Here is a 17,127-nt window from a genome sequence, read left to right on the forward strand (position 1 = left end):
ATTTTAGTAAGTCAATATGACATACGGTAATATTACGGTAAAGTAAAATAGATAATCATGTTTGATCACAGTAAGAATGTTGTTTCTATCAACTTGCTGATGTGTGTTGGCTTAGTTTAAGAGATGGAATTTAGATTGGATGATATTCCAATTCCATCTAGCTTGGCTTCTTCACAATACGACCAAAATAATGTTTCAAATTCAAATAATGGTAAACAATCTGCGTTTGACAATTCAGATGCTTGGCGAAAAGCTCAGGAAGCTCTCCAGCGTATAAGTACATCAAGGGCGGGGACGTCCAGTGTTCAACCACCGACTCCAACGTACAGTTGTGTACAACAAACTTATGCTTATCAGCCTAGAAATGTTTACGGCTATCCGTGGATGTGCGTAATGTATACTTTTTATGCATTTTAATTTCACTTTTAACTAACTGCAGTTAATTCAATGACTTTAACGGAAATTATTATAGTATTATATCATCGCGTAAATTTTCTTTTTGTCACACTATTTATTTTTATGATTTTACTGTATTTGTTAATGTTTTCCTTCTTTATTGGTAACTGATAGTAATTGGAACGTTATAGATATATGGGTAGATTTATGGTTTTTAATGTTTTAGGCGACAGCCTTATGGTTATTCTCCTCAATATGTTTATCAATCTGCAGGCAGAGGTTTGATTCGTCAGCCTGCAAATGCTGTTCCTCGGGTTAATTTACATGCAAAAACAACCACTGCTACCACCACCACCACCACTACTACTACTACTGTTGCTACTACTACAACTACTGTACCAACGTATTATCGAAATTTGTACACGTATGATAATTCGTCTAAAATTAACTTAATTGATTCAAAAGTTAATGCTGTATGTGGTGGCAGTGATTCAGTTGCGAGTTCTGCTGTCCCGGTTTCTTCTTCAATACCTGTTTGTACTACTGCTCAGACAAGTGTAGTTCCCAATTTTAACGTAGAAGGAATGGGTATGAAGGTTTCCTTTGGGATACGAGGTGCGGTGAAGCCTGGCGCAAGACCACCAGTGCCGGCTCAGCCACAGGTTTTTTCTTCCAGTAATATTAGTCATACACCGCCGGTAAACGGAGTAGGAGTTGGTATTCAGAAAGAGCATAAACTTCCAATGAGTTTGACAATGATTGAGAAACCACAAGCGGCGTATTCTTTATCAGTGAAGCAACCGGTTAATAAATTTTTACCGAAACCCGACCAGAAATTTCAGGATAATTTTGCTGTTAAAACAGAGATGACGAACAAAACGCCTGCGCAGCCTCGTCCAGTGATCACCAAAAGTGAAGGTAATGAAGATTCCAAGATGCCTTCAGGCATAAGGTAATAGTGAAGTGTTATGTTATGTTATGTTTGGTTTTTGATTTATCACATTGGCATTTATTGTTTATTTTATTTTTAAGAGCTTACATCGAACGGGCATACTTGAAGGCGAACAGTAGTGAAGATAAGGATAAAATTGAACAAGCTCTGAAGCGTAAAATATTACCTTTATTAGCAAATGGTCAAGCATGGAAAATTGATTGGGAAAATGAACCTTTGCCCGAGTACATAGCATTCATTACTCAGTGTAGGATTTTTTTTGCCTTTAATAAATGCAATTGTTTTCAAGGATCGACATTAATCAGCTGCCTGCTGGTGCGTGGACGCCTGCTGCAGAATTGCGGAAAAACATTTCCGCATTAGCTTCTACGAAAGTTCCTGGTGGTGGACGCAATGTATTTAGGACGGTTAGTCGCAGCAGGTACGCTTTTGTTTGTTTTGCAGTTTGGCTTGTTGTTGTTGTTGTTGTTCATAACTAAAAACTGTTAAGAAGTCGTTCGCGTTCGCCTGTTTCAAAAGAGGATCGTATAAAGGCGAGGAGGAAAAGTGGACGCGCTTCACCAGCATTTTATAGATCTCATTCGCCTCCATACAAGCGATCCAGGAGACGGGTCAATTCTTCGTCGGACCACTCACGAGAAGGAAAGCACCGGCGCAGAAGTCGTTCCCGGTCTTCAAGCACTGATAGCCGGGATTCTTCGCAGCTGACAAATCAACGTAAGTTTGAAAAGTCACCTCTGAGAAGAAAATCCAAAAAAGAGTGAGTGGACAATTTTTTTTTCTTCGAAACAGTAAATTGTTCTTGCATTATTTATTCCATATTACAGTATGCTTGTGAAGGTGACCTGTTATTGTTTGTTTTTTCTTTTGAAGAAGTAAAGGTACAGTTGCTTCGGATAAAAATATGAAAGACTGGAAAAGGATACATAAATTGGATGCTGGAAAACTGAGCGATAAGCTGCACGACGTTAAGATTTCTGCTAATTCAGCTGAAGAAGAGGAAATAAAACGTCGGCGCGCTCTTCGTTTCGCTACACATTTACAGTCTCCGGGTGCTGGTGTTTCTCGTTTGACGAAGAAATCTCAGTTTAAAAATTTGACGCATGCAAAAGCAGAGGTTGTATCATTTAATTTTCAATTTTTATATTCTGTTTAATTTTGTAACCGCATCAGTTGAAGGATTCTGAAAATCCATCAATAGTGGTAGGCACTTCAACTACGGTGGAAAAATCATATTTACGTCTTACTTCCGTAAGTTTTTATTTAATTTTTATATTTTAACCTTTATAAATTATATGTCTTTTTTATTTGAAGGCACCAGATCCGTCTCAAGTAAGACCGGAGTCAGTTTTACGCCAAGCACTGCATTTGGTGAAGAAAAGATGGGCGAAAGATTTAAATTACCACAATGCGTGTGATCAGCTGAAATCTATACGACAAGATTTAACAGTAGCACAATGATAAATTTTATTAGTTATAACCAAATGCTTGAATTTTTTTTTAAATTTCAGGTGCAAAATATTAAAAATGAATTTAGTATTGAAGTGTATGAAACTCATGCAAGAATAGCACTGGAGAAGGTAAATTGTCATAAAATTGACTTTTAGTTGACGTGTTTTTGATGAAATTTTTTAGGGTGACAAAGAAGAGTTTAATCAGTGTCAAAGTCAGTTGAAGGAGTTATACTTGCAAAATTCTGGATCTCCAAATGAATTAGAATTTTTAGCATATCGAATGTTGTTTTTTATTTTTACTGAAAGCAAATTTGGTATGTTGTTTTTTTGTTTTATTATTATTAGTATTATTGTTGTTGTTGTTGTTGTTGTTTTATTTATTGTTATATTCTATTTCAGAGGTTTCAAGGGTATATTCAAGCCTTACGAAAAGACAAAAATTGGACGAGTGCGTTCAATTTGCGTGTAAATTTTTTGAAGCTTGGTTAGACGAAAATTATCATGCTTTATTTAAATTATATTTATCAAATCCACCAAAAATGTGTTCGTATGTAGTCGAATTTGTTGTGGCACGCGAACGCAAGTTGGCCTTGAAGAAAATGTTAAAAGCGTAAGACTTTGTCATCATTGTCAGTCGACATTGTTTCATTGTCAATTTTCATGCTTTTGCTTTGTTTAGCTTCAGACCGTATCTTCAGATTTGTCATTTGACATCAGTGCTTGGATTTTCTTCAGAAGAAAGTTGTATTGCATTTTTAAAAAAGTTGAAATTGCCCGTCGAAAATTCAACTGTCAACTGTCGGCACTGTGCTAATCTTCTCTTTTGAAAAGTTGAAGTTACGAAAAAAAAAACGGAGTTTTTCTTTCAATAGCCAACAGTAGTAATGTTGAAGTTATTTCTTTTTTGTTTATTTGTGAAGCAGACGAAGAAGAAGGTAAGTGCAGCAAGCAAGAGGCAAGCTGAATGCAGTTTTTCCATTTCGAAAATTGTTGTTAAATGGCTTTATTTTGCAGTTTGATGTGTCTGTAAAATTTTATTGATTGATTATTTTATTTTTATTTTTTCTGCTTTGTTTACTTATGTTTATGTGTGTAGATATATATATATATTTATTAATTTTCTTAAAAATTAAACGTAATTTTTTAAAATATTATTAGTGTTTTGCGTGTATATCAGATGCATTATAAATTGCGCAGCTGGCATAGCTAGGGAGGGAGAAAAGCGTGAATTTTGAAACCGTGGATAATGAACGACCATGGATCATATATTAGTTTGCCCATTGGAAAATGTCTAGTATTTGTCATTCATTGACGTTTTGATGGAGAAATATGAAGCTTTTATTTTGGTTTTGCATTTTATTTTATTTGACAAACAAAATATTTGATTGCGTACGTACTGCTAAGCAGTTTTGTACCATTTGTGTTTTAGATGAAAATTTTTTAGGCCCTTTCATCATCATCATCATCATTGATTGCTCATCATTTGCTCGACGTGTTCACCAATTTGCAGGATTTTTTTTACATTGATTTTATTAGGTAAGCAACAATTTTTAGTAAATTGTGTGTTTAAAAATCACGTAGTATGTAAAGAAAAAACATGATGAAACAGACTAGAGTCTTTGAGCGTTCAATAGTATGCGTTGATTAATAATTTAAGTGAATTTCTGACAATTACCTACGATATTATTTACTCGAATTGATGCTCATATTACTGTAAGTAAAAAAGATGTTTGTTTTGTACAGGTAACGTGTCTTAGCATTGGCCGTTCTATATATTTTTTTGCCATTATCATTGACGTTTCTGCGGTGCTGACGTATTATTGATTGGAGCAGAATGAATGGATGTCAATAGTGTTTTGCTTGTTTACGAATATGTATGTTCGTGCTTTTGTCAACAGTTTTTTTTAAATTATGGTTTCGAATTTAGGTTTTGTTGAAATAAATAACTATACATGACAAGATAGATGTTTTGCCTTATTTTACTGATGATGAATGATTGTTCGATGTTTCTGAAGCAGATTAATAAATGATTTACACGCACGTCTTGTACGATGTATAAAAATGGAAAAGATTATTGTTATTCAAAAACAAAAAAAAGTAATAAAAGAATACGACATTTGTATTGCCTATCGTCGAAAAGTGATTGTAGCAGGTGGATGGTACTTTTTCAGAAGAGATTTAGACGTTGATGGTGTGCCCACAATCGGTGAGTAAAGGAAAAGCCGTTGCAAGCGAAACTTCTTTTGAATAACGCGATCAAAAAATCGGTGTATCTGATTTTCGGGTGTTGATCTAGGCATGATGCGCAACCGACAGTTCAAGAATACAATTTCAGATTCGCTGTCAAAGTAAAAGTTGAAATTTGCAGCAACAGACCGTTTACAAATTTGATTTTGAGGCACATCCTCTTTCCGATCAAAATTCGTGCCAATCACAAGCAGCGGCTTCTCCTCTGTGACGTACTCTTCACGGTCAAACAACATCGGCTGTTTGGAGACTTTTTCACATTTCGTCAACACCTCGACTATCCAATTCACTGCCCTTTCGGAAGATTTACCGTCAACCAAACTGTAAACGAAAATAATGCCATCAACATTCTGAAAATGAAAAAAAAGAATATTTTTTCAGTACACAAAACATTCCCTTGCAAACATTTGAATTCTGAATTTATATTCTGAAATTTAATTTTAAAAATTCTGGATCTGACAGAAAATGCTAATTAATTATCAACAATACACAAACACAGATGCACTGCTGAAAAAGAGCATTTAATTTACACAGTAAAACATCTTTCGAATATCTTCATAACACGAAGCGCCAGAAATATCCCAAAGTTCAATAAAGAACAACTGCTTCTCAATACTGGGAGCATATTGATACAATGTCACATCTACACTGCAACCCAGAGTTGCAGGTGGCTCGGCAGTTGGACAACCTGCAACATGAAAACGAAGTAAGTACTTCTTCATAATTTGCAATTATCATTTTTACAAGAAACAAAACTGACAATATAACAATATTTTTTCCACAGAGTAAAGAAAAGTCGATTAAATAATTTTAAAATATTCTCAATAAATCACACAATAAATAAAAAATATTTTCAAATAGATTTAAGCTGCTTCACCCAATAATGCACGCACGAAACTTGTTTTCCCACAGCCGGATTCGCCAACCACAATAATTTTGACCGATTCCATTCTAGAATTGCTTCACACTTAAATGTGCACGCTTCGAAATTGTCCTTTTTCAAATTAATGCTTCACGCACACTTGTAGAAGCGCCTCTTACGATACCAAAACAGTAAGATTAAATATAATCAAGAATGAACTCGACTGTAATTAATTTCTCTCTAAAAGTATTAATTTGAAATTAATACGTATTGCACATTTCAATAATTATAAATTTGAAAAGTCCATATTTTTTTTATTGTTCAGTAATAATGTTTTTGTAAAAATATGATGATTTTTAAAGTTTTGTAATATTAATCAGGATTGTAATTTTGCATTATATTTATAATATATGTTTTGATAAATTAATTATAGATGTTTTTATAACTATGAATGTAATTTTGATATATGAATGAATGCTATTGTTCTATAGCACATTGCAGTAAAAAAAGAAAACATGTAATGTGCGAATTGAGTAAAAATGGTACAAATTGAAGCATGAAAAGATAATAAAACAAGCAGTAATCGAAGCAGCGTAATATTAATGAATCTAAAATGTTGAAAATCGATTTCTGTTGCTAAAGCAACCATTTTTATTGCTCATTAGGTCGAAAAAAATTTTTAGTTTCCAAATTTATTTTATAGGAACATATATTTTCTGCATAGTTACATAACAAAGTGGATACATTAGATTTTAACTTACATACCATAATTCTTTCATAAATGCTTTGATTTGTGAATTCAAAAAGCAGTAAATAATTATATAAAATGATGAACATAGACTGTCGATTAAAAGCAATACATAGATTACATCGTGAGAAAGACTAATCGTTGGAATATAAATGAATACAAATTTCGGATGAAACAAAATGTCCGTTATAGCAAAAATAATAATTCGATATATGGCATGAATTCTTTCTTTGTACTGAATTCTTTCTTCTATTTGCACTGCTTTTCGATGCATGTTGCTGTATAGAATTATGAAAACAATAACTACAATATCTACACTGTAAAATACAGAATTGAAGTATCTTCTCAAGATTCGATAAGATTGCGGAAATAATTCAGGATGAGGACAAATCTGCATCATTTTATCGTCTCCTTTGGTTAGAACTATATAAATTAATATTCCTGTAGTTGTTAAAGTGCAAAAAATATACAAAGAAACAATAATCCATTTCATAAAATGTTGCAATTGCAACAATGTTTGTTTAAACAGCATAACAAGGCAAGAGAATGTTAGGACTGTTGTTATGCAAGCTTTGCTAAAGTGATTGAAACCTACAAGAGGTAATTCAAAATTAGTTGAGAGGCATTCAGTAACGGGAACAAGTGGAATGTAAACCCAATTGTTCATAACTTTGTAGCGAAGCCCTCGAATTGTAAAGCGTATTGCATCCAAAATCTGATTTACTAAATAGCCTAAAGAAAATTATTTGTTTTGAACTGGACGTAAAATTTCACTGAATTTTCCTAAAAATAATTAAACATGTACGCTTTCAAATCAAATTACTCTGATAATAAAATATTTTTAAGGAATGTTATTATGCAAATGTTTTGCATTTTGCTACTCAATCAAATTACGTCATGCACAATATTTCTACATTTAATATTATTTCTGTTTCTTTGAAACTGTATTTTTTTGTTATTATTCAATCTGATTTTTAAAATATTATATTATCAAAATATGCACAATTCTCAATGAATTTATCAGTGAATGTCTTTACATTATATGTCACTTTGTTGAACAGTCTAACATTTCGTTGATTTTTTAAATAAACATTTGAAATGCTACATTTAAATATGACATAATGATTCGCTTTTGATAGCATGAAAGCTCTGATTAAAAGAAATTGTTTCAATTCAGTTAAAGATAAATTAAAGTTAAGGTTTCTGAATTAAAGACGTACCGAAAATCATACTCTGCTCATAGTCAAAGTTTCGTTTAGCACAGAGAAGGCAAAATACAAAACCATGACAAATAAGTGATATAATACCAATTAATACAAATACTGTACTGAGAACAGGATGCATATCCAATGGCTTTAGATCATCTAACAAAAATGAGCCTGGATATACAGTCATATTTGTCATCTTAAACACAAATTATTTGAAATAAAATTTAAAAAAGTATTAAGGGCATAAATAAAAACAAGATACTATAAAATTATCTGGAAGTTACCATTCAGTTAACGAACCAAAAGAACTTTATAGCTATAAATCATCTAGGGATATTTCTTTCTTCGTCGACTGAATTATCCGTGCTTTAATAAAGCAAAGTAAATGACAATCTTCAATGCATACCTCACCTCATTAATTCAAGCCATTTCACCATTTAATTTATTATTTTATTTGTTAACTTTGCACATGGATTAGTTAAAAGTGTTCAAACTTTTTTTTGTTTTTTGTTCATATTATTCTTTTTATTTTTTGCTTTATAATATTCTTATTTGTTGCTTTTTTATAATATTCTTGTTTTTCATAGTTTTAGCAGAAAAATACTTTTTAGCTGAGCAGCGTAAATAAGAATTCCAAGAGGAATACATTAACAAACCTGCAGCCATAAATTATTGAAAATATTAAAATCTTGTTATCTTGTTGTTAGTCATATCAACTAAAATCTTTTGAATTCAAATGAAGTCTTGAATCATTGAAATATGGGGAAAATTAAAATTTGGAATAACGCATGCAATTCCGCCAGCAAGTTTGTTGCTTATTATTGCTTCATCTAGTCTATTACCATGTTGGTGTATGATGCTCGTCTCTACACGGCTAATATTTTCCAAACTTATGCAGTAAGAATATTGTTTTGTGCCTTAAAAGTAACTTTTATCCTTTTATTTTTATGATTATTTTCATTTAATATTTCATTTATGCATTAAAAGTTAATAATATTTAATTATATCAATTTATTTTTCTTGCATATATTTAATTTTACGTCAATAAGATAGTTTTTCACTTTCGGCAATTATTATTTCAGAAATTCTGTTCTCTACGTTTAGGTTTCCTGCTGATTTTAATATAAATTTTTAAATAGAGGCTATTCACGTTGTCTTTTATTTTATTACTCAACAACAAAGCAATGTTGATTTGTATATGCAATTTTTTAAGATTGGCCGTTTTAAATACAAAAGCTTTAAAAACGGTATCATAAATGCTAACGCTTCAAAAATTCTTAATTGTACAGGAGTGGAATTATTATTACTTTTCTACTTAAGCAATTTTATTTTATTTTATAAAAGAGGAAATTGCTAGGCAGTCTCTGATATTTATATAAAGGAGGAAGAACAAAAAGATTTGCCAGACTTCTTTACTCTCTCTTCTTGAACAAGAAAACAATACAGCAAGCTAAAATAAAAAGTGTCGCAGCTTTTGAGAACTGCTAAAAATAAAAAAAAGAAACTGAAATGGGAAACTTGAATTGCTGCTATGCGCATCAGGAACGGCAGCCATTTTTCAAAAGGATTCAGGACAAATGGATTCACCATAATGTTTAAGAAAAATCCATTTACTTTTGAAACTCTACAATATTCAGCCATTACAAATGATCAAGATTCTTTTTCATCAGCTTGGTGCTTAGTCGAGCGTTTGCCAGGCTAATCAAAATGCCAACAGTGGTAATGTTACTTTATCTAAAATCCATACACAGGACCCAATAATGCGAGATATACTAGCTGCATAGAATCGAAAGCAAACTCGCTTCTAATATCACAAATAGACATGTAGAACCCGAACGAAGTCCATGTAATAACTTCTTCAGATGGTGTTTTTGACGTGCTTTTATACGGTCGTGACGTGTTCAGAGGCCACATGAGCCATAAGGCTACCGTTATCTAGTTAGCGGCGCTTTCATGCTTGGCACTGTTCACATGCTGTCCAAATGCGGTTTGATTGACAGTAGCTCATGTGTTACATGCACCTCCCCTTGCCGTGCATCTTCTAACTTGGAGTAGTTCAGTTTGGGTTACCCTCGTAAAACGAACCCCAAGTTTGTCAAGTGTTGCATCACTAAAATATGCTGATCCAGATAAGCGCACTTGCTTTTCATCTCTCAGAAAAACAGTCGGTATTTTGATGAGATCAAGTTAGCAATTAATAGCAATGATAATCTTCTGGTCCTGACTGATCATTTATATAACCAAATAAGTGTAATCGAGCGAGGTGCCGGCGTTACACATTCATAAATTGCAAATAATTGGAATTGAATCAAAAATTCACGTAAAAGTACAATTATTAAAAGTTAAGAAATGATTCTTTATAAAAATGTATATAATTACCTTTTTTATTAATAACAACAAAAACAAGTATGGTGATTATCTATTTATGCTGATCATCAGCATGTTCTCTTCTAATGAATAAACTTTAAGATTCGTTCATTGTTACATTCTAATCATGTAATTATATCTTTGTTGTAAAATGAATTATTCATAATCTAAAATTAATAATAAAATGAAAATTAGAGAGATTGTTTTAGATTTCAATATAATTGACATTATTGTTAGTGTTATTAGAAATAATATGAAGTTGCTGAGGTTGAAATTAAGATTAAAAATCAGCAATCAATTTAAAAATAACGTTCACTAATCAATAATTAAATTGAAACAGCTAGCATAAAAGAAACTATAAATGAGTAAAAATCTGCTTTTGAAGTTCTGAAAAATGCAAAAAAAAAACAACGCTGCCAGTTAGTTAGAAGAAGGTTGAAAAGAAGATCAGTTTACTTTCATATCGTCCGTGTGTATGATAAATCGTAGTATTTATTGTTATTATGCGGAATTAATTGAATATTTTAATTTTCAGCCTTTATATTGAAATACATTTTCAGTAGTATTTTTATTAATTTAATATAATAATTGTATTTGATTTACTTTAAAATTTATTTTGTCATTATGCTTGAGAAATTCATGTTGCTGAGCTTATTATTTTCTTACTTTCAATTTTTACATTTTTCATTAAAAACTGTCTGTAGAATCGAATGAAATAGAACCGTATGATGTTTTTTTTATTAAAAATATTTTAATGAAGTAAAGCTTTTAATAATCAAAAGCATTTTCATTTTCTTCTTCGTTTTTATTTTATTTTATCAAATTCGATTTGATTTCAATTAGACTAGACGATTTGTACTTACTTTATTTATTTAAAGTTAATTTTTGAAATTCAATTCGCCATAAATTGGAATAAAGAATGTTTCTTTTATATCTTTAAAATTTTTTAAAGAAGTGCTTGATACATGGATTTATGAAACAGTAAATGACGGAATAAATGGAAGCTAAAATATTGCTAGACCAGTAGAGGATGTTTGGAACTGTCAAATTGGTACTCTCTTTGAGCATGAATGAGAAAAATGTTTTCGGATAAATTCGCAGAGAAGCTTCAATTACAATGAAAACTGCCAGTCGACAGACGATTGCTATTCTTTCCTTGGATTCGGATAGTTTTTCTTTCGAATCAGAAAACCGTTTTTGAAATTGATGCTTCAAAATTATGAAAATAATAAAGAACACATCTAAATTGTACAGCACAAAATTGAACACAAACGCCAAGCGTCGGTAATTTCTGGGCAAAACTTGCTCATAATAGCAAAACTGAGGAATTTTACCACCACCACCACTTCCATTCATCCAAACGTACAAACAAATTACAGTTGCATAAAGCACGCTCAGGATGGTCAATATTAAAATTAAAATTTGAAAAAAATTCCATTTTTCCAATTTTTGATGAACTCTCGGCATCAAGAAGAGCAGAATGCAGTTGACTGTGATAAGAGTCATTGTGCAAACGCGAGCCAAATGGTAAAACAAGCGCAAATAAATTTCGAAGTTTGTCATCAAACATTCCCCTATAAATACCAACGGTACGTAGGACCACTTGCTGATTGTATTGCATCGAACACCACGAATCAAAAACTGCACACCGTCGATCATTTGTATAGTTACTGAAACTGAATAAAGCAAAAAGCATAATTTTCATTAAAGAAAAGTAAATTAAACTCAAAACAAAATTTAAATAATACAATGACAGATATTTCATTTTATTATATATATATATTTATTTATTTACTTATACCTAAGGAATGAAACGTCTAAGGAACCTAAATTATTAAAGTTACATACCGAAAACCAAACTAATTTCAGAATTGAACTTCTTCATCACAAGCAACATGGAAAATGGAATTGTGTTGATAACGACCACAAGTATGCCGATTGTGAAATTCACTGAGCACAGCGAAGCAATTTCAGTATCAGATTTCTTGTCATTCATCACTTCACATGAACATTGATTAAGAAATAAGTTTTGATTTTCACTACTTTAACAGTAGAAATTAAATCCTCGGATGAAGCTTCGTTCACATTAATCAGGGTAAATAAATAAATATTCAAGCAGCTGTCTTCATTTTCACCGAAGACCACCAGCTACAGTTAAATCTCACCATTGAATGAATGAATGGTTAATTCAATAACAGCTTGAAAATAAATCTTTTCGCTGAAATTCACAATAATTGATTAAACTTTCTCTTTTTTCATTTTAATCCTTATATAATAATAATAATAATAATAATTTTCAATTTGATAAATTTCTTTTCACAAATTACATCATGTGTTCTTCAACTTTTGAAACATCTTCTTCCTTCACATTCAATTAGCACTGGCTAAATTAATAAAAAAATAAATACTGTTCTAATCAATGTATAGTACAACAATTTTCTTTTATTATTAAAATAAACTTAATTTAAACTGAATCTCTTCACTTCACTCGATATCTGTACTGTTTATTTTGCCTTTTTTTAAAATGTTTCTCACCAACTGAAATACATGAAATGCAATAAACAAAATATGTACAAATGAAATTAACGATTGTTTATAATTGCTTTATGCAAAAAATTTCAACGGCAAACACTGCCAACCATCGCTATTTCTGCAATACAAATACAAGAAATCAGTAAACAAACAAACACAATTAAAAGTTAGTAGTGGAAAAATAAAAGCAGAAAAAAACAAATAATAAATAAAGGAATACTTTAACGAGCAGAGCAAAGGATTCAATGGCGGATTTTATACGCGTCGTTATCGCTAATTAAAGCACCCTGCTCTAATTTCATTTGAAAATATCTTTTCACAATATCTACCGTGAGCATTTCTTTTTGGCGAACCAAAATTTTCAACATCAAATATGCCCGATCTGGAGTGAGCGATTCAAATCTTTGAAACCAACCTCGCATTGTCGGCCAATATTCCTAAAATTTCAAATTCGAAATAATTAAAAACAACAACAACAACAACAACAAAAGAAAAAATTTTAATTAAATTATTCTGATAAGCAATTAAATTTCCACTAATCGAAACGAATGCTTTCAATGAGCGTTTATTGATTCAATTTACATGAAAAGTGAAAAGTAACCTTTTCTACAAAGAGAGGCAAAACAATTTCATTTAATAAGCTAATAATTCAATATACAAAAAAGCATACACTTCCTCGTTTTAATAAGCTAAAATGCAATAGTATACGTAATGGGGAAATTTTAAATTTCCTCGCCAAATTTATGTTACAATACAATACAATACAATACAAAAAAAGAAAAGATAGTTACTTACTTCAAGACTTAAGATGTATTCATTGATGGCGTCTTCTCCATCCTCTTCTGATATTGCGAATTCGTCTTCAATTCCAATTTCTTCACAAGGACGTCTGCCGATGCAAGCCTGAGAAACCCAATTAGAACTTGGACGAAGATACCAATTTGCATTTTTTTTCGACCCCAACACACCGGCTTGAAACCAAAAATTCAAACTGCGTTCAATTTCCTTGTACGGCGCTTTCAATTTTTCGCACAATTCAGCAATCGATATTTCAACTGAAAAATATTTTTCACAAATCATTAATTACAATTATTAATAATATTCACTTCAAATCAACAAACAAACAAACAAACAAACATTGACAAGATTATATAGATGATGATGCAATGATTATGATAATTATTACTATTATTAGCAAACTGCAAGATGATGCACGCGCAACATGGCTCAACTATGTACTGCATTTCACGTCCGTTCAGACGCATCTGCAAATGTACTGAACCCAAATTTGGTATCAAATGCAAAATTCGACTTCGTTTCCACTGTTTGAAATATTCGGAAATTTTTGCAAAATATTCACCAATCGAATCCGGCAAAACCAACGATTCTTTGGCAAACTCTGGCCAACTATTCGCAGATGCTACTATGCAATGCACCGGCATCAACTACAAGAATATGAAAACAAGCGAACTTTAATATTATTTATTTAATTATAATTTAAATTCATTGCAACTACTTCATTCACTTACTTTTATGTTTTCTCTCATCATTTTTTCACTATAAGAAATTTCAAATGTTTTCGAATTGAAAACATCACGAACCATCATCTGACATTGATAGTGATAATCCGAATTTGCCGGTGAATCAATTGATTTCAAAATGTGATACTCAAATGCACACTGAAATTAAACAGCACTGATAAACATTTGCAAACAATAAAATTCCAACAATTTATATTTCATCAATTAAACAGATGAAAATCAATTTCATTCAAACAATACTAAGCATCGATACCGCATGGTAAAATCGCCTTATCAATTTCGCTGACAATATTTTTCGATATTCGTTGAAAAAATCTTGCTGAGAACCTGATAAATCTATCAACATCCTGGCAGTGATAAAATTTTTTCCCGTTGCCGGATAGATACCTGCAAGAAAGAAAGATTTAAAAAATCGACCAGAAATCAAACTAATTCAACAAAAACAGTTCCCCTTCAACCTGGTCTGTCCATCAGTGATTCGACCGGATATTTGAATTTGTTCTCCAATTCATTTGTACATTCATCAGGAAATGTCTCCGGGTTGAAGCAGAGCTCTTGGCCAAGATATTTCATCAACTTGGGCCGTCTGAACAATGCTATCGCTCGGGATAACAAATTACATCGACTTCTGAAATGTTGAATTTTGATAATGCTCAACAAAATATTAATACAAAAATATTACTTCAAAAATGCTTGAATATTATGAAAAATGCCAGTCGCCATACTGTCAGGAATGAAAACAATGTGCAGTGCTCGGTACAGTTTAATGTAGAGAATCAAAATTCTCGCTGTGGTCGTATCTGCAAGTGACAAGCACAAATCAAAATCTTTCAGATAATTTAAAAACAATATTCGAGTGGTCACTTTGGGCCAGAATGCGTAATTTGACAAATTTTTTCACTTCATTGATAAAATCACCATCCAAACATGGTCCAGTGCGTTGCATACAGTAACGCAGATCCATCCAAATTTGATAACTGCTCGGAAAAGTTTCTATTAATTGAAAAACCATGCTGATCAAAGTTCGCCCATATATTTCAAAAGTAGCCATTTGCAAGTTCGCTTCACATCTCAAAAGAAAGGTGTTAACATCTATATCCCCTGCAAACGGATCCATGACTTTTCTCCTCATAACTACATACAACCAACCAAAAACCACTTTTTTCAAATACTGAAAATATATTAAAATATTCAACTGCAACATATTACAAAATAATTCATTCAATGAATTAGAAAATATTAATAGCAATCATCAAAATGTAAAAAATAATTTTTACAATTAGTAACAAAATAGTTTATTTAAACTCATTTTTTTACTCTTTATTTATTTGTTGTATAAAATGGAATAAATTATTTTCAACAAATCATTTTTAATTTTGTCGTATTTTAAATTTAAACTTACGGAAAAAATATTCTGAAGTCCGCGAAATTCGTATTCTTCCAACCTTCGAACAACAATGACAATTTTATCCCTCACCATACCCTGAGCAATCCGCAAACACAGCAGACTTAACTCAGGAATTCGGAAATCCAAAGCGATGCTAAAATTTTAAAATCGTAAACAAAAAGCAAAATACACAATGTGCCATTATACAGAAAATTATTCGCTTCTATAATTTTTGACCGAAACTCTTCACATACGCAGCTAGCTGAGTCTTCTGAACAAACCAGGCAACTCGTTCTCCGATTCTCTTCACGTCTACTGAATTCTACAAATAAAAAATATTTGATTTGTCAAAATTCTTTAAATTCACCCGTCCATTAAAAACAAACTTGAGGCCTGGTCCGAAAAATAAATCCAAAACCATACACGATATAACACTTCAAACAACTGCTCAAATTTGACCGGATTTAACGAATGATACTGCTTTTTAAATTCTTCAACAATGCTGCGCCAATCCAATTCAAAATCTCCATTCTCGTATTTTTTCAAATTTACATATAAAACCGAAACTGCACGGTTAAATACGTCAATATACTTCAAGATGTTCTTTGAAATAATTTTCCCTGCTAGAACATGTTCATCTATAGCCTTTTCAATTTCATCAAAGAATTCTGGCAAAATGCGATTCTTCAATTCACACTCAAAAATAAAACGACAGTTCGATTGCACACAGCTCGGATACATCAATCGCACTCCTTAAAATTGACATTCCACATGACAACAAATAACAATCAAAAATTGTTTCTAATCATTCGTATTAATAATAATAAAGTGCATGATTAGAAAATTCTTCAAATCTCTGTTCTGTATACTACCCAGCCTCAATCATTGACATACCTTTCCAAACGAGTGCTCCAGTGTGACATGATAAAACGTGCTTTTCCTTTTCAAATTCGGTCCAAAAAACTCTTGTACATTCATTGCACGGATAAAATTCAGACTCTTCAGAAGCCATGAAAATATTAACAATCTATGATGTGAGAAAACGTACTCAGAGAAAGAAACTTTTTCACCAATACCAATTCGATTTATAATAATCTAATATTTTTAAGTCACTTAATATCCATTCAACATGATACTGCTAGTTCCGCTTTCTGTAAAACTGACTGTAACAAGCAAGTATTAAATATTTGCATAATACTGTATTATTTCAAAAGCATTTTATGCTTCAAATATTACTGTCATTTACATTTAAATATTCGAATATGTTTTACGTAAATACTGAAATGGTAATTTTAATTATTTTTTTACTATAAAAACACTATTTTACGTGATTCTTTAAAATATTGCAGTTGCGGATAAGGCAATTACATATTTTTGAAGTGGCGAATTCATTTTCAAATATAGAATAAGAAAAATGAATTTTATTTGATTTT

General features: G+C 31.5%; 4 protein-coding genes across 4 annotated transcripts; 1 reads left to right on the forward strand and 3 right to left on the reverse strand.

Annotated features, from left to right (window-relative positions):
* Positions 1-123: 123 nt before the first annotated feature.
* On the forward strand, positions 124-3,416 carry Tsp_11554 (leukocyte receptor cluster member 8-like protein). The gene is made up of 11 exons (XM_003373094.1): positions 124-395; positions 623-1,348; positions 1,429-1,572; positions 1,638-1,769; positions 1,839-2,108; positions 2,222-2,465; positions 2,528-2,599; positions 2,663-2,797; positions 2,860-2,928; positions 2,984-3,116; positions 3,202-3,416. The coding sequence occupies exons 1-11, from the start codon at positions 124-126 to the stop codon at positions 3,414-3,416; spliced, it is 2,412 nt and encodes an 803-aa protein (XP_003373142.1).
* A 1,512-nt stretch (positions 3,417-4,928) lies between these two features.
* On the reverse strand, positions 4,929-9,422 carry Tsp_11555 (conserved hypothetical protein). The gene is made up of 7 exons (XM_003373095.1): positions 9,386-9,422; positions 8,654-8,784; positions 7,892-8,063; positions 7,251-7,391; positions 6,964-7,082; positions 5,580-5,765; positions 4,929-5,399 (listed from the first exon to the last, which is right to left on the reverse strand). Exons 1-7 carry the CDS (start codon positions 9,420-9,422, stop codon positions 4,929-4,931), a joined length of 1,257 nt encoding a protein of 418 aa, XP_003373143.1.
* Positions 9,423-11,564: 2,142 nt separating this feature from the next.
* Tsp_11556 (conserved hypothetical protein) lies at positions 11,565-12,230 on the reverse strand. The gene is made up of 3 exons (XM_003373096.1): positions 12,083-12,230; positions 12,036-12,060; positions 11,565-11,904 (listed from the first exon to the last, which is right to left on the reverse strand). The coding sequence occupies exons 1-3, from the start codon at positions 12,228-12,230 to the stop codon at positions 11,565-11,567; spliced, it is 513 nt and encodes a 170-aa protein (XP_003373144.1).
* A 608-nt stretch (positions 12,231-12,838) lies between these two features.
* On the reverse strand, positions 12,839-16,706 carry Tsp_11557 (cullin family protein). Its single transcript, XM_003373097.1, has 13 exons — positions 16,589-16,706; positions 16,081-16,446; positions 15,949-16,009; positions 15,710-15,848; positions 15,172-15,478; positions 14,990-15,107; positions 14,766-14,935; positions 14,543-14,694; positions 14,296-14,445; positions 13,953-14,211; positions 13,562-13,821; positions 13,028-13,203; positions 12,839-12,884 (listed from the first exon to the last, which is right to left on the reverse strand). Exons 1-13 carry the CDS (start codon positions 16,704-16,706, stop codon positions 12,839-12,841), a joined length of 2,322 nt encoding a protein of 773 aa, XP_003373145.1.
* Between the last annotated feature and the right edge of the window lie 421 nt (positions 16,707-17,127).

This window comes from Trichinella spiralis (assembly GCF_000181795.1).
Source record: "Trichinella spiralis strain ISS 195 chromosome Unknown Scfld7, whole genome shotgun sequence".
Lineage (NCBI taxonomy): Eukaryota > Metazoa > Nematoda > Enoplea > Trichinellida > Trichinellidae > Trichinella > Trichinella spiralis.

Coding starts and splice junctions, on each gene's coding strand:
- Tsp_11554 (XM_003373094.1), top strand. CDS start 124: ATGGAATTTAGATTGGATGATATTCCAATTCCATCTAGCTTGGCTTCT. Junction 2,466..2,527: donor TGACGCATGCAAAAGCAGAG/GTTGTATCATTT, acceptor CATCAGTTGAAG/GATTCTGAAAATCCATCAAT. Junction 2,798..2,859: donor CTATACGACAAGATTTAACA/GTAGCACAATGA, acceptor TTTAAATTTCAG/GTGCAAAATATTAAAAATGA.
- Tsp_11555 (XM_003373095.1), bottom strand. CDS start 9,422: ATGGCTGCCGTTCCTGATGCGCATAGCAGCAATTCAA. Junction 8,785..9,385: donor TGCGCATAGCAGCAATTCAA/GTTTCCCATTTC, acceptor GTTACTTTTAAG/GCACAAAACAATATTCTTAC. Junction 7,083..7,250: donor TTTTGAATTACCTCTTGTAG/GTTTCAATCACT, acceptor TAATTTATATAG/TTCTAACCAAAGGAGACGAT.
- Tsp_11556 (XM_003373096.1), bottom strand. CDS start 12,230: ATGAATGACAAGAAATCTGATACTGAAATTGCTTCGCTGTGCTCAGTG. Junction 11,905..12,035: donor TTAGACGTTTCATTCCTTAG/GTATAAGTAAAT, acceptor ATTCAGTTTCAG/TAACTATACAAATGATCGAC.
- Tsp_11557 (XM_003373097.1), bottom strand. CDS start 16,706: ATGGCTTCTGAAGAGTCTGAATTTTATCCGTGCAATGAATGTACAAGA. Junction 16,010..16,080: donor TTTTTCGGACCAGGCCTCAA/GTTTGTTTTTAA, acceptor TGTAGAATTCAG/TAGACGTGAAGAGAATCGGA. Junction 13,822..13,952: donor CTTGCAGTTTGCTAATAATA/GTAATAATTATC, acceptor AATATTTTTCAG/TTGAAATATCGATTGCTGAA.